Source organism: Lithobates pipiens, unplaced genomic scaffold (genome assembly GCF_037356315.1).
Source record: "Lithobates pipiens isolate NorthernLeopardFrog02 unplaced genomic scaffold, aLitPip1_a1.2 Scaffold_8, whole genome shotgun sequence".
NCBI lineage: Eukaryota > Metazoa > Chordata > Amphibia > Anura > Ranidae > Lithobates > Lithobates pipiens.
The window spans coordinates 185,314,565-185,331,177 of NW_027507903.1; the positions used below are offsets into that span (position 1 = coordinate 185,314,565).

A 16,613-nucleotide genomic window follows, 5' to 3' on the forward strand; every position below is an offset into this window, starting at 1 on the left:
GTCTCACACATTTGGTATTGCCATACTCAGGAGTAGAAGAATGTGTTTTGGGGTTTAGTTACAAATATGCCTATGCCGTATGAAAAAAAGAACTTGCTAAAATGAAATTTTTGTAAAAAAAATAATTTTCTTTGTTTTCCAAAGATTTGTGGGAAAAATTACAACTTCAAAAAACGTTCCATGCCTCTTACTAAATCCTTCAGAATGTCTACTTTCGGAAAAAAGGGGTATTTTTTTTATACACCGCTCCTACAGCACCCCTGCCCATTGAAATCAATCGGCAGTGCTGCCGAACCGCCGGCAAAGCGCCGCTTTGCGGGCAGTTTTAACCCTTTTTCGGCCGCTAGCAGGCGCCGACGCCCCCAATGCCTCAGTGTGAAAGCACACTAACTTTCACACATACCAAATATACACTGATTTTGGTTATTTTTTTACCAAAGAAATGTAGCAGTATACATTTTGTTCAAAATCTATGAAGAAAAATTACTCATTTGCTAAATTTTATAACAGAAGAAAAAGCTTTTTTTCAACATTTGTGATGGTTTTTTCATTTGTAGCGCAAAAAAAAAAAAAAAAAGTGGTGATTAAATACCAAAGGGAAGCTCTATTTGTGTGGAAAAAAAATATTAAAAATATAATTTGGGCACAGTGTTGTATGACGAATTATCATTCAAAGTGACAGCACTGAAAGCTGAAAATTTTCTGGGCTGGAAGGGGGTGAAAGTGCCCAGTATTGAGGTGGTTAAATGAAAACACTCAAACATTGTGGATGTCCCATGTTGATTGGTGGTTACACGTTGGCACTCATGTTTGTGTATAGGTCAGTGACCAATCTATGGAAAACACATTCAAACTTAAATATTTCATGTTTGACAACATGCTGTTGACTTAAAGGACCAACACAGTTTTTGGATACTAAAATATTTATTTTCATGATTTAAAAATAGCAGGAATGTTTACGTTTTGCATTGCTGAGTTGCATGGTAAAACTAGAAGAAAAACATTATATAACTATGTAACCAAAGAACCTTTTTATGCAGCATGATTATCTGTTGTAAGATAATAAACTGTCAACACAGCCTGCCAATTACTTTTTATGAACATCTATATTCTAAAGTGTAAACAAATTTAAATTCAGTCATTTACAGTACAAATGAATTAAATGGCTTGGTGGATAGTTGTATAGTTTTGCTAGAATACTGTGTCAATTTATAAGATATATCAGCAATACATTTTATGCTACAAAACCTATTACTGTGCAAATCACTTGAACGTGCAATTTACTACAGGTTAGTCCAACTTACTACAATAGTACCTCATACAAATCAGCTTTCCACAACTAAATTACTTTTTATACATTATAAACTATGGTCAACATAGTGTAAAGAACCTCTAAAGCTGATCTCCAAGAACAACATTTCTGTGCAGGGATGACAGCTTTTTGAAAAATATATATTTATTTTTCTTTTATGGTACATTTCAACTTTTACGTAATTCTGGGCACTTTCAAATATGAGGGCGACTTTTTATCATTTCATTTTCCCTACTGTAGATAGGTTAGGAAGTTGCTTCCTAATAAAGACCTTGCAAAGAAAACACAAAGCTTGAACAAAATAAACAAAAACTCTTTTGTTTTGAATGTAGGGGGCTGACTTAGATCAATGTACTGCAAAAGCCAGTCTAAAGCAGACCATAGATGATGCGATTTTCTTTTCTGCAACCACAGTCTGCATTGATGGAGGAATCCCTCCAAAGGAGCTATTAAATTCTCCTGGTGGGAGGGCGCAGGGAGTTGTCCATGTCAGGAGAACACAGTGGTTATGGTTAGTGGAGCATGTAAAAATGCAGCACGCTAGTTGTACCCAAGGTGAAAGGTGGATCAATTTGGGTACAATCAGCCTGCCCATAAAATGGTTCAAATCTCAGTTGGTCCATGCTGAACCAGACAAGATTCAAACCATATATGTTTGGCTTTGGAGGATTCTTTGGTGCTCCTGAAAATCAGTTTCAAACCAGAGTATTTGCCAACGCACCGAAACTTCAGCATGCAGCAATGCAATGGCTTTTGGCCCCAATCTAAATAACGAGTATTGGCAAATCTACAATCATTAGTGCACATTTTAATAGAAAATCAGGGTCATTCTTTTGATACAAATTGCATACATTTGGGATTATGGTATACATCATACTGATATAGACAACCACTTCCTCTATCTGCAAAATGTTTAAATCTTTTGGGGTTAACAGAAAGTTATACAAAACTATCATGTTACCAAAAGGAATTGTTCTAAATCAGTTACACGTCATCACAATTAGGGTGGGCACGTGTCCTCTCATAAAAAGCTTACATTAAGCCAGAAAAATCTCAAGAAAATGTGACATTATGTGGCAGTACAAACATATAAATGGTCAGCAATATCAACTCTGCTGGGAAAATTGCACACAGCTTGCTGGTGAGATCAGCGAGTCACAAATGACTCACCCTAATGGTGCTTTGTGCAAAACATTTTGTTAAATATTAGAGGTTGCTTGAAAAATCTTTATCTAGAACAGCAGCAGAAATGTATTTTAAATGATTTGCTAATATTATTATAACACAATTATTGTGCCAATCTTTTCCTAGATCAAACAAATGGTATAATTCTCGAGGAACTATAGGCGTTAACATAATACAGTGAAACTTTAAAAAGATATTTATGAAATCAAAGAACAACCATTCTCACCAACATGACAGAAATGACCATTTGCAACTGCTGTTTGGTCTACTGTCATTTTCAGGCCCAGGGCTGAGCCCTAAGAAATATAGCCTCATCTGCTTAATCTAGGCCTAAGGGACTGAAATCACAGCTATTTTGAAATACCACTGTAAATGTGTTTTTTGATTTTTAACTTTACAAAATGCATCTCAGCCTATTATTATTATTCTAGATCACTGTATAACTTCTAAAAAAAGCATACAATTCATTAGATGTTTTAAGCACTGGCTAAAATATGTACTAGGTGGCTACAGAAACACATCTAGTTTGCCTTGAAACTATAGGACACCAAGAGGAGTAACACTTCAGGAAAAAACAAACTGCAAAGCCTAGTAAGAACAATCTTTCAGGTTTACACAAATGTCTTCAAAAGTCACAATTCTGATGTTCATTAAATCACTATAAATTACAGCAACATCAAACTTAAAATATTAGTAGATATTTATCTTCATATTTAGTTTCTTCAAACTGGATTACATCTAAACTGTTAAATAAATAAACAAGGAACACCCCAAAGACTGAACTAAAAAAAGTCCACTATTAAACCCTGCTTGGGTTTTCATCATCTTCTTTATGGAAGTCCTCAATGCCTCGTGCAAAAAGTCTGATAAGCTGACAATGGACCCTGGAAATGAAAGAGAAAGAAAAAATAAATAAAGATTTTTCCTTTTGTAATTTACAAATACATAAAAAATTAAACCTTGCTTACTGAACCCCCAGAACATCCCCTATCCCCTCTTTTTCTTCTCTACCCTTCCTATTTTAAGATGTGGCTTCTCAGACACTCTTATCTTGTAAGTTTGGACTCACCGCATAGTAGGCACTACTGTTTGACGTATATGGTCAGTTAATAACTATGCAGCTGTCTTGACTTCGGATCATGAATTTGTATGTAAGCTAACATTTCTTCCCTTGCTATCTGACTGTTATTGACAATGTCTCATATGTGACGGTCCTTTACGCTGACATTGTGTCCATAGCTTTTGTACTCTGAACTGTTACACAGAATAAATAAAAATAATATTAAACAAGAAAAATTAAACCTTGCTTCTTGAACATCCCAGCTGTACACTATAGAAACCCAAAGTCTATAACTATCTGCACACTGCAAGTCATTCTAATTACATCATAAAACATGGAGTAAAGAGAGATTTATGTATAAAATGTGAACAAATGCACATTCATAAACAGACAACATAGCCCAACATCCCATGTTTCATAATTTCTTACACATTACCTTCTTGTGTAAATCTTCAGGGAATAAGTTTAGGAACATTCTACATAGTGCACACCTATTTCCTACAAAGTTCACTGCGTAGAACTGTACATTAATAAGAGATGTGTGGCATTGACTGTAGCGCAATTAGGGAAGTGGAGAGTTGAACAAAGTTTAAAAAAGTTATTTAACGAGAGTATGTGCAAGATGATGTTTATTATTGGTTTATAAATAGAAACTTCCTGTTTTTCACATATTTTAGTTAGCTGTGCAAGCATAAGTCAGCATCAACTTGTGGTTCACAGACAAATATTCCTTTGCATATCACACACTTTGCAACAAATTATTGTACTAAAAATGTAGGCTGTAAGAACTATAAAAAAGTGCCAACACACTGAACACCTGACCACAGCTACAAAACCCATGACATAAATTGAAGTAAGTTGTAAACGCAGACAGACTGTAGAAAAGTATCATTTTAAAATCTATCCTTTACCTCATTTCTATGGCAGTCTGTTCAAGGGTTTCCCCATCACAATTCCAGACACTGTTCACCTGACTGCAGCCACAAGATGGATGATCTGTGCAGATCTGAGTAAAGTTCTTTTTTCCAATGTTTGCCAAATCAGTGCTCTCTGAATCATTTTCCTCAGAATGTTTTGGAGTAAACTGAAAAGTCTTTATCCGATAGACATCAACAAATGGAAAGTCAAACTAAGAAAGAAGAGAAAAAGGAAAGAAAATGTTTATGCTTGGTGTGCTCACTTTTAACCACTTGCCGACCGCCGCACGCCCATTTACGTTGGCAGAATGGCACAGGCAGGCAAAAGGGTGTACCTGTACGTCCCTTAGAGTTTGCCGCTTAGCGGACAAACTCGATGTTTGCTGGCTGTCCGTGTTTACGGCAAGGACAGGCAGTACGGGGAGATGCCCACGTAAAAAAGGCATTTCTCTGTTCTGCATAGCAACATAACAGGGATCTACCACACTCTCATCAGGAGCAGTGATCTCTGTCATATTGTAGTGAGCCCCCACCCCCCAGTTAGAACACATCCAGGGAACACACTTAACCCCTTGAGCACCACCTGGTGTTTAACCCCTTCCCTGCCAGTGTTTATACAGTAATCAGTGGCTATTTGTAGCTCTGATCGCTAAATGTCAATGGTTCCAAAATAGTGTCCAAAGTGTCCGATCTGTCCGCCATGTCGCAGTTCCAATAAAAAAAATCAGATTGCCATTACTAGTAACACAAAAATGTAATTAATAATAAAAATGCCATAAATCTATCCTATATTTTGTAGACGCTATAACTTGTGTGTACACCAATCAATATACACTTTTTGTGATTTAATTTTTTACCAAAAATATGTAGAATACATCGGTCTTATAGTGCAAAAAATAAAAACCGCAGAGGTGATCAAATACCAGCAAAAGAAAATTGTATTTGTGGGAAAAAAGGACATCAATTTTGTTTGGGTACAATATCGCACAACTGTGCACTTGTCAGCTAAAGTGACACAGTGCCGAATCCCAAAACATGCTCTGGTCAGGAAGGGGTTAAATCCAGGGGTGATGTGGTTAAAGACTACATAAACCTTACAGTAAAACTAATGCCAAGAAAACCCATTAAGGCCATTTCAGATCTATATTTAATGCATATGTATGAGATTTTTGTTTCAAAAGCAAAATGAGCCATACAGTTAAAGAAAGAAAAACAAAAAAACCCTGCCTCTTTAATTTTTCATTGCACAGGTAATTCCCTTGGGTGTTCGAGAATCCAAGGTGCTTTCACAGAAAATTTAGAGGTTTCAAAAGCATATTTAGATTTCCTTAATCCAAAACCATTTGCCAAATAGTATTACTACCTGTATAAATCTTAAACAGTCAGGTATAAGGCCTCAGTGCAGTTGGGCCCCATAGTGAGTGTGTGGTTTGCCATGTTTTTATTATCGTTACACTTTTTATACTGTTCTAAAACATAAAACATTCAAAAGGCTGCATTTACTTTAAAATTCAATACCTGATCACTATTGCTTTTTGTGTGTCTGATAAGGTGCCGTAGGAAATTTAACCTTGAGCATTTACGGACTAAAATGAGATCTGCAGTCCCATCTGCCAAGTGAGCTGCTGGTGAGAGGCCTTTTGGGCTGCGAGGACAGGCACAGCTCATGACGGCCGCGTTAACTGCCATGAATTTTCCTTTAACAGTTTTCCAGTTCTCTTCTTGTTCTAAAATAACAGAAAAGGATGAAATGTAAATTTAGAATGAGACATTAATTGTGATATTAAAATGTACAAATAAGCACCATGTCTGTTGGTGACAATCACAAGGTTTTACCACCCCCCAACCCCAAGTGCGAAAGAGTCCTTGGTCTACATTTGTGCGGTGGCAGCACATTAATTTTAATGGGGGTCGCTACCTGCAGAAACACAGGGAAACAAGTCCCCAACCCTTTTTTTAAAAGCTTGCAGCAAAAAAATGAATGACACCACTGCGCATCTGCTAAAAAGTAACACATTTGTTTGCATGTCGAGAATGCAAATGTGTTCCTTGACGTGCAAAAAGGCAAACCAAGATTTAGACTGGGGTGCCTAGAGACTGAAAAAAAAGTTGAAAAACACTGCCTTTCCAAACCATTTAAGAAAATCGCTTTAATGAAACGTGCAAATGTGGATTTCTTATATACATTGGAGTTGATTTACTAAAGGAGTAGAGGCCGTTTCATACATAGCTGAATGTTACCTCAAACATAATATGAAATATACAGCAAGTTGTTGGCTGCTCTTCCCCTCTGTAAACCGACTACATTTATCATGGCTGCTGATCTGATTGCGCGGTCAGTTTATGTGCCTCCATCATCCTCAGCGTCTCTGCATCTCCCCGTTTCCTCATCCTGCCTATATATAGAGCAATGCAATGCCCCTGAAACTACTTCTCCCCTCCTCTTTATTACACAGTTCCCATGCCAATTCTGACATTTCTCTCCTACATGTAAAAATCCGTTTTTTCAAATGCATTTTTTTGGGGGGGAATAAAATACACTATAATGGATTTTCTTTTTGGCACACAAATACTAAATGATACCCAATGTTTGTTAAAATAAAAGATGCGCATGGTAAACAGATACCAAACATGGCACATTTTAAAATTGCGTATGACCGTGGAATGGTGCCAAACTACGGTACCTAAAAATCCTATTGGTGGCACTTTAAAAGCCTTTACAGGTTACCAGTTTAGAGTTAGGCCCCTTTCACACGGGACGGATCAGCAATGATCCGCCCCGTGATGATCCGCTCGCTCCGTTGTCCCCGCTGAGCCGGCGGCGGACAGGGCGGTCTCTGCACACTGTGCAGGGACCGCCCTGTCAGATCTCCGCTCTCCTCTAAGGGGATCGGATGAGCACGGACCGTCTGTCCGTGTTCATCCGATCCGCTCTGCAGATGGATAGAAAAATAGGATTTTCCTCCGTCTGCAGAATCGGACAATAGCGGAGGCAGACGATATCGGGTGTCTGTGGATGTTCATCCGCAGTCATCCGCTATCCCATAGGAATGCATATATGTCCGTATTTCATCCGCAAACGGATGGATGAAATACGGACACACTGTCCGCATGTGTGAAAGGGGCCTTACACTTCAAGTCTGGTGATAGAATTAGCTCTCCAACATTCGTGGATATACCTCACATGTGGTGTAATCACAATTTACATATGCGAGTGTGACTTAAATATGCATTCACATTTACACATAAGCACTGGGGAGGGTGCACTTTACTATATATTTTTTTTTTTTATATAATTTTTATAATTTTATTTAAAGCTTTTTTTTGCATGGTCACTTTTTTTTTATCAACTTTATTGCTATCACAAGGGATGAACAATCAGACAACCAATCCCTCTTGCAATCGATTGACTGATTCTTTCTTTGACCAATCCTTCCATCAATCGATCCTTCCTTACTTTAAATCCTTCCTGCGAATGAATGATAATTCCTGTGATCGACTGACTGATCCTTCCTTGGATCCATCAATCCTTCCTTCATTATTTTTGTGCTAATCATTTTTTGTAATGTTATCAATTTCCATATAGTATAACACCTGGTTGATCCTGCCTGTTCCCGAGTTCCTGTCTGTAAACTGACTTTCCATCATCCTGCTCTCTGCAGCATCTGTGTTTCCCTCATTTCTATGGTCTGTGTGAAGCCCCTCCTCTCCTCTCCTGAAACACAACCAGCAGAGGGATGTGAGCCCCTACCATTGGAGTCTCTTTAGAGTGCAAGACCCGAGAAAAAAGAAGTGACTGAAGCACTGCTGAGAAAAGTTATTTAGAGATTATATTGTTGGGGGGGAACCACACACTGCCATTACTATTCCCCATAAGGGGAGTTTATTGTTGAGACTTTACAACCACTTTAAAGTGGAACTTTACTCATAAAAAACTTGAAAGAAAAAGCATTTTCTTTTACCAAGGAACATACATTCCACATAAATAAATATGCTATCAAAATGAATGTATGCTGTAAATTGCCTCCAGCATTGTTCCTGTTTCTTCTTGCTGGAGGCTGCAATTCTGCTGAATTTCAGAGCCCCTCAGCAGCAGTAAATTTTTAGGCCGTCAACAGATCGGCCTCTAGTGGTTCTGATTTTTCAGCTCAATGCCTAAAAAAAAAAGAGCAACTGAGCTTGTGCACAGGAAGGTGAGACAGTGTATTACTGGATTTTAAACAGTATAGGCAATCATTTTTAATGTACTTCGCTGTGCCTGTAAAAGGGGCCAGCATAAAGTGATATAGCAGAACTTCATTTTCTGAATAAAGTTTCACTTTAAGGGCAAGTGGAGCCACCTGGGAGGGAGACTTTGCTTCTGACTAAATTCCCTTTAAGTAATGTTACAGGATGCATTTTTTGAACGGATAAGCACTTAAGGCTCTGGTAACATTAATATTATTTTGCACAGATCTGCTAAATACATTCCAAGTGCATCAAAACAAAATATGTGCCATGTCTCATTTTTTCCTTTCAAAGCAGTCACAACCTGAGTGGAAAGGCCTATGTCTTGCCAATATAGATACAAAATAGGACCCTTGCTTTCTGTGAAAAAGGAGTGGTCCCATTACAGGGTTCCGACACCTAATCAGCAGAGGACATCCTGGACCACTGCAAAGAGATTACAGCTTCTCCAGAAAGCAAGGGTCCCAACACAGGCTTTTTTACTCAAGTTGAGGCTGATTTAAAGAAAACAAACTTAAGACTTTTTGTTTTGCTGCACTTAGAATGTATTTAGTTAATTTAAACTGAAAGTTCAGTCGGGCTTTAACAAACCAAGTAGCTTAGCAGTACATTGGGCTACGTTTTTTGTATATAGAATACCTTATTTTTCCAATAAATACACAAAAATCGCTAACATTTTCAACAAACAGTTTATTTAAAAAGGTATAGAATTCTTATTTTGGATACTGCCTCGTTTCATAATACGTGCTGCAATTATTTTAGTAGAGCCAGCTACTGCATTGACATATGCCTAAGCACTAATTAACTTCTTTACTGAAGCACTGAAACAAAGTGATCACTACAGTGAAATGAATAGATTTCTGGTTACTTTCTGCTTACCTAAAACAAAAAGATAATGACGGGAAAAAAAAAAAGGCAGTCTGGCAAAAGAATGACATTCACAGCTGACTGAATCCTTGTTCACAGCTGATTTGGTGGGCTGAAAGAGTACAGATCCATGTCCAGTCTAAAGGTACTACATTTGTATCTATCCTCAGGTCAGTGAAAACTTGCTCGTTGTTCAACATGTGTTTAAAGATCCATGTTACTGTAATTCACTAGTAGTATTATACCACTAGGTCCAAGCCACGCTTGGGAAGACTTATAGAAAATGTCTGGCATTCTGAACCACAAAATTTCTTTATTCTTTGTACAGAAATAAAATAATGTCCTACTGCTTTACACTGTTCTCTTTTTCGGCACAAAAGCTTATCTCACATACCATAGCCTTCACCAAACACTCCAGGTTTTGACAGCTCAAAGCTGTTCCCAAAACAATTTCCAAATATAAACTCACCATGCTCAACCCAGATGGATCCATGTATCAGTCTGCAAAAGACGGTGCAGCGGCTAAGGCTCCCGCAAACCTTGCAGATATATCATAGTAAAAAGCTGGCCCTCAGTCTCAGGCTGTGCAATCTTTTTTTATTAAACAGGGTAAAATCCACAGGCAGTATATTAGTGCTAAGGCGTTTCAGCCAGGAAAGGACTTAATCATAACTTTTTACTATGAAGTTCTCAAAAGAACAATTGTAATATAGGGGTCCTTAAATTATCAAAAGCACAGATATGAGGATCCAAGTAAAATACCTGCAGGCTTCTAATACACACGTTTTTCTTTTAATGCATGTCATACCCTCCCACACTACTCTCCTCCACATTCTACCTGCTGTCCTACCCTCCACACTCTTCTAATAGGCATACAACCCGCTGTCACACCCTTCACACTCCTTTCCTGCACAATGCCCACTATTGTACCCTGCAGTCTGCTATTATACCCTCCACGCTCCACACTCCTGTACATGCTGCCCATCATACCATTCTGCACCCCTCTCCTTCACATACAGACCCCTGTCAAACCCTCTACCTTACTCTTCTGCATATACTACCTTCTGTCATACCGCCATAATTCTCTCCTGCAGATACATAAGCCACTAACATTGTGATAGGAAAAATTGTTACAGCAAATACTGGCATTAAATTTAACATTAACCACTTGACATCCGCGCTATGGTCGAATGACTGCCACAGCGTGGATGTAAATTCCCGAGAGGCCGTCATATGACGGCCACCCCTGTGCCCTGTCTACACCAAGTCAATGAGACTCGGGTGATCACCGATCTAAGGGGCCAGTCCTGGCCCCTTACCATGTGATCGGCTGTCAGCCAATGACAGCTGATCACATGATCAAAACAAAAGCTCGGTGTTCGCTTTTTTTTCTCCTCATGCTGACAGCGGAGAAAAAAAAAGCCGATCACCGGCTCACCTTAAAGGGACATCGGTCCCGAAGCAGAAGAGGCAGTTATGCCTCAAAATTGCCACCTGAAAGTGCCCACAAGTGCCACCTATCAATGCCCACAAGTGGTGCCAATCAGTGCCACCTAAAAGTGCTGCCTATCAGTGTAACCGAACATCGCCCATCACTGCCACCCATCAGTGCCCATCACTGACAACTATCGGTGCCCATCACTACCACCTCATCAGCGTACATCAATGACAGACAAAAATTACCAAAAAATAAAAAAATTGCACAGGTGATCAAATACCACCAAAAGAAAGCTCTATTTGGGGGGAAAAAATTACAAAAATTTCATTTGGGTACAGTGTTGTATGACCGCGCAATTGTCACTCAAATTGCATCAGCGCTGAAAGCTGGTCTGGATAGTTTAAGTGCCCAGTAAGTGGTTAATCTGTCCACTTATGAAACGCAAATTTAGGATTGTGGGTGCAGGTTGGGCTTGAGGTGAGGTGAGTGGTACAACAAAACCTGTGACATATGTAATATGGAATATATAGGAAAGTTTGCAGTAAAGGAAAGATAAAATCAGGAGTTGACACACAATTTTTAATAGTCCTATTCCCAAGGAGCTTTGCACATTCTTATAACATGTGACTTAATATTGTATATGTTACGGTGACAATCAGTGGACAGAAGTTACAGTCTACCTTAACACACACAGAGATACAAGGTTTCTACAGACATAAAAAGCAAACAAGGTGGTAAAAAAGAAATTCAAAAGATATGAAGGAATTGGGGCTATAATACACAATAACCATTAATCTATACCAGGAAATCTTGCTGAACCACATCAGTACAAAAATCACAAATATGAATCTATGATGTGTTGATTTTGGCTCTTCAGACTTCAGGTTGGCTGCAGTATAGGCAAGAAGACATAACACTACTCTTGCCAAAATATAGCAGTACAACATGACTGCCAATACCATAATTGCCTTTTGTTTCCTCAGACATCTGGATAAATCAGGCAGAGCAAACCTGCCAAATACTATAAATCCATTAGTCTTTGTTCATATTAACCTTGTCAAAGGCAGCAGAAGATGGGGTTAATAATGTGTAACGTATGTTCAAACAAACGTCTACAAACCTACACAAACAGTTGATAACACAACATCACAAAGGTGAATAAACAAGCTGCAGACCAATAATGTGTCCTTGTCTCTAGATAAGCCATTTATGCGATTTGCACCTGTGCTGTAATAAGACATTTTAGATGGTAATAGATCATTTATTACCCATCTGTTACAGCAAAGGGCTACCAATATGTACATTACCACTAACATAGAAAAGTTGAATTCCTACTGCTTACATGTAAGAAGTTAATAAAGTCACAGATGACGTAGGTTATTATGCTTTAAAAAAATAAAAATAAAAAAATGCGCGTTATACTTGCAGCGGACTGTGCAGCGGTTTTGCACAGAGCAGCCCCAATCCTCCTATTCTCGGGTCCCCTGCAGGTACTCTGGCACCTCCTTCCTGTCGAGCGCCCCCAGAGCAAGCAGCTCGCAATTGGGGCACCCAAGCAGGCATACTCCCGAGCTGCTGCTCTGAGTGTCTATTCAAACACGCAGCCAATGCTCTGCCAGGCTCCTCTCTCTCCTCATTGGCTCACTGGCTGTGACTGGCAGCAGCAAGAACCAATGGCTCCCGCTGCTGTCTCAGCCAATGAGGAAGGAGAGCCCCCAGAGAGCAGAGACATTTGTGTACAACGCTTTATCGCGATGGAACACAGGTAAGTATTAGGGGGGCTGCTGCACACAGGAGGTTTTTTACCTTCATGCATAAGGGCCAGTTCACACCAAAGAAATGCAGTGTGGATGCGCTCCAGATGCTTTTTTGCATGTGCCTTTTTGATGCATTTCAATGCTTTTTGGTGCGTTTTTGATGCAGTCCAGTGCATCCCCCCCTTTTTTTCCCTTAACCCTAAATAAAAACATGGGTGTTCCAGTGCGATTTTGGTGCATTCCCGTGAGTTTTTGATGCTTTTTACAGAGTTCCATACAGCGCAGGAAAAATGCTGCATGTTCTACTTTTGTTTCTGGAACTGGAATGCACTGGAACGGCACGCACTGGTGTGAACTATGCCATTGAAAACCATATAACCTACTTTCTATGTGTTTTTGATGCAGAAAAAAAACGCACACTGGACTGCATGTGGTGTAAACTGGCCCTAAGGCTGGGTTCACACTGCTGTGGGGGGAGATCCGGATGTGATTCCCCCTGCAAATCACATCCGATCTCCGTAGCGATGCGAGTACAGCCATACAGATAGTATGGCTGAATTCGCATCGCTCCCGCAGCAAACTCGCACGGGACCCTTTTTTTGGTCCGCAACAGAATCGGATCGCATGGGGGTTCACACCATGCGATCCGATTCCTGTGCGAGTCGGCAGATCGCACTGCGATATGCGGACGGATCTGGGGGTGTCGTTAACATATCGACACTCCCAGCCGTCCGCATAGGGCAGTGTGAACTGCCGGCGGGAGGTGTGCGATGCGGGAAAACGCCGCGGATTCGCGGCGTTCCCGCATCGCAGCGGTGTGAACCCGGCCTAAAGGTAAAAAACCTTCAGCCTTTATAACCCCGTTAAGTCTTAGATCAACTAGCTTTTTTCCATTGTTTTTAATATTTAAATGCAACAGTATCATGCAATATCGGTACTAGGTAAAAAAAAAATAAAAAAAAATAAAAAGTGATGTTAAAAAGTAACATTTTAACCTGTTGTCAAATTTTTTAATACTATGACACCATCATGTAAAATAATGTAACTATCAAATCTTTTTTTAATGTATGTGGTGCAGCAGTGGTGAGTTTTTTTTTTTATTATTTTCCTTGCATTCAAAAGTTTAATTTTGTGACCAATGGTCAATGCATATTCAAATCAAATGTCAGTGTTCACTTCATCATCATCAGCACGCGTCACCAATATGGCAGAATTTCTGTGAAAGCTTAGTAATCTGTCCACTGGTAGCACTGGTTTAACAAAGGGGCAGGCACTTGCCCCTGGTAAAAATGGCAGCGATATTGTACAGTCTCTGCGCCTTACCACCTTGGTGAAGCAAGTGTCAGTTACTTTTTCATGTCAATACTTTCAGGAGTAAACATAAAGAACAAAACAGTTTTAACACATAGAACCCTAGAAATCAATCACATTTTAGAGCAGAAATAAACCTCGAAAGCAAACATATTGCAGCTTACCAATTCTTAGATGTGGTAGTTGTATTGGTTTCCCGATTTAGATTTTATTCCATTTTGATCCAGTAATCCAGTGGGCAAGTGTGTTTTTCACAGCACAAACTCTTTAGCAGAATATATCAGTTTACATGGCTAAGGCCGCGTACACACGCGGGGACTGTTCGCCCAACTTTGTCCGTCAAACAGTTTCAGCGGACAGTCCGCTCAAAATTAGCATGGACGGACTTGCCCACACACGACGAACGAACAGTCCGCTGAAACCGTGCGCGATGACGTGAACGGCACGTACGACGGGACTAGAAAACGACGTCCTATACACTGCAATGCAAACTTCGGCAGGTAAATCCTTTCTGAGTATGCACGGAACTTAGTTTGACGAACAAGCCTACACACGAGGGGACTGTTCGCTGAAACAAAGTTTCAGCGGACAGTTTTTCGGAATTTCCGAAAAACTTTGTTCAGCAGACTGTCCGCTGAAACTGTCCGCTGAAACTGTCCGCTGAAAGCCCACACACGAGCGGACTGTCCGCCGAAACACTGTTCAGCGGACAAAGTTGAGCGAACAGTCCCCGCGTGTGTACGCGGCCTAAGACAAGCCACTTAACACTGGCTGGGGTGATTCAATTTTTATTTGTTCATGCAAAACCTTTATCCCAAAAGGAAAAACTGTTTGCTCTAACTGATTATAAAGTGTGAGTTGGAGTTTGGCTTCAATTTGTTGGTGGTTCTAAATCTGCTAGTACATCCAATACTCCAATGCAGTGTCTCTCACTAATACATGTGGTATGTTACCAGATCACCAGGTGAAAACAAAAAGGGAAAAAAGCCAAAGAAAACTAATGCAGCCATCACATCTAATGATTGGTAAGATTCAATATAATATTTTGGTTTTGGGTTTAATAAATATCATGACCAGGCCATTTTTTGTTATACGGCACTGCGCCACTTTAAATGAGAATTGCACGATCATGTGACGTTGTACCCAAAACAAAATTTATGTTTTTTCCCCCCACAAATAGAGCTTTCTTTTGGTGGTATTTGATCAACTGGGGGTTTTTTTTTTTTTTTTTTTTTTTTTTTATAGGGCAAAAAAATAAGTGACAATTTTGAAAATAAAACCTATTTTTTTTTTTTTTTTTATTGTGACTACTGGTAATGGCGGCCATCTGTGATTTTTAGCGGGACTACGATATTGTGGCGGACAAATCTGACCCCAAATAACACTTTTTGCAGACTAGTGACAATATTACATTGATCAGTGCTACAAAAATGCACTGATCAATGTATAAAGGACACTGTCAGGGAAGAGGTTAACACTAGGGGGTGATCAAGGGGTTAAATGTGTTCCCTCAGCATGTTCTAACTGTAGGGGGATGGGCTGCCTAGGACATGACAGAGATCATTGTTCCCGATCACTGGGAACAGCAGATCTCTGACGTACACACTGTCAGAACGGGGAATCGCCTTGTTTACAAAGGCAGATTCCCATTCTGTCTCTGTGTACAGTGATTGCAGCCAATCTCACAGGTACATCGGTTCGTGCAGGAGAGCTGACCTGCCGCAGTATAAGTGCAGTGGCTGGTTGGCAAGTGGTTAACATAATGTGCAAATTTTTTTCTGATCAATGTCCTATTGAAGAACTTCTCCAAGTTGAAGCGCCACTGTGTTATATCCAATATAAGGCATGGAGTGATGTAATAGAAAGTGGTATTAAACCCAAAAGCAAACAATTACATTGCAGCTTACCAATAATTCGTTTTATTTTTAGGCTTTCTTTCTTCTATTATCATTTGATGATCTGGACAGTAAGTTGGTTGCTTTTCAAAAGAACAGATTTATCAGTTACAGAAATGAGACAAACCATTCAACACTTATTTACGTAAAAAAACGTTATCCCAAAAGTAAAAAAAAAGAAAAACATTTTCGCAACTGCTCATAAAGTTAGCTGTAGTTCAGCTTCAATTTGTTTGTGTATTTAAATCTGCTAATACATCCAACACACACCCTTCCCCCAAAGTGACAATGCTGCTGTTCAAAGGTGTCCCCTGTTATTTAAAATGGGGGCACCAACACAGGGGGTGTGTTACTAGCCAGATTACTGTATGAAAATAGAGGGGGAAAAAAGCCTAAATAAAGGAAACTATTGTAGCCACCACATCAAAAGATTGCTAAGCTGCCATATAGTGCAATTTTGGTTTTGGGTTTGCTAGTGCTTGAAATGATCAAAAACCACAATAGGCTTGAAAACAGCAAGAGGTCATTAACCCCCCTAGCAGTAATCCCGAGTCTGGCTCGGGTTGGGATTTTAATTACAGGAGCAGTAACCCCGAGCCAGACTCGGGATGGCTTCGCTCGATGCAGGGGAGGACACAGGGAGA

General features: G+C 39.7%; 1 protein-coding gene across 1 annotated transcript in view; it reads right to left on the reverse strand.

Annotated features, from left to right (window-relative positions):
• Positions 1-905: 905 nt before the first annotated feature.
• Positions 906-16,613, reverse strand: part of CERK (ceramide kinase) — a 132,358-nt gene continuing 116,650 nt past the window's right edge. The window contains exons 12-14 of the mRNA XM_077470446.1: positions 5,993-6,201; positions 4,469-4,686; positions 906-3,381 (exon numbers count right to left, since the gene is read on the reverse strand). Coding sequence (XP_077326572.1) covers positions 3,297-3,381; positions 4,469-4,686; positions 5,993-6,201 — 512 coding nt within the window. The 3' untranslated portion in view covers positions 906-3,296. The remainder of the gene's footprint in view (positions 3,382-4,468; positions 4,687-5,992; positions 6,202-16,613) is intronic.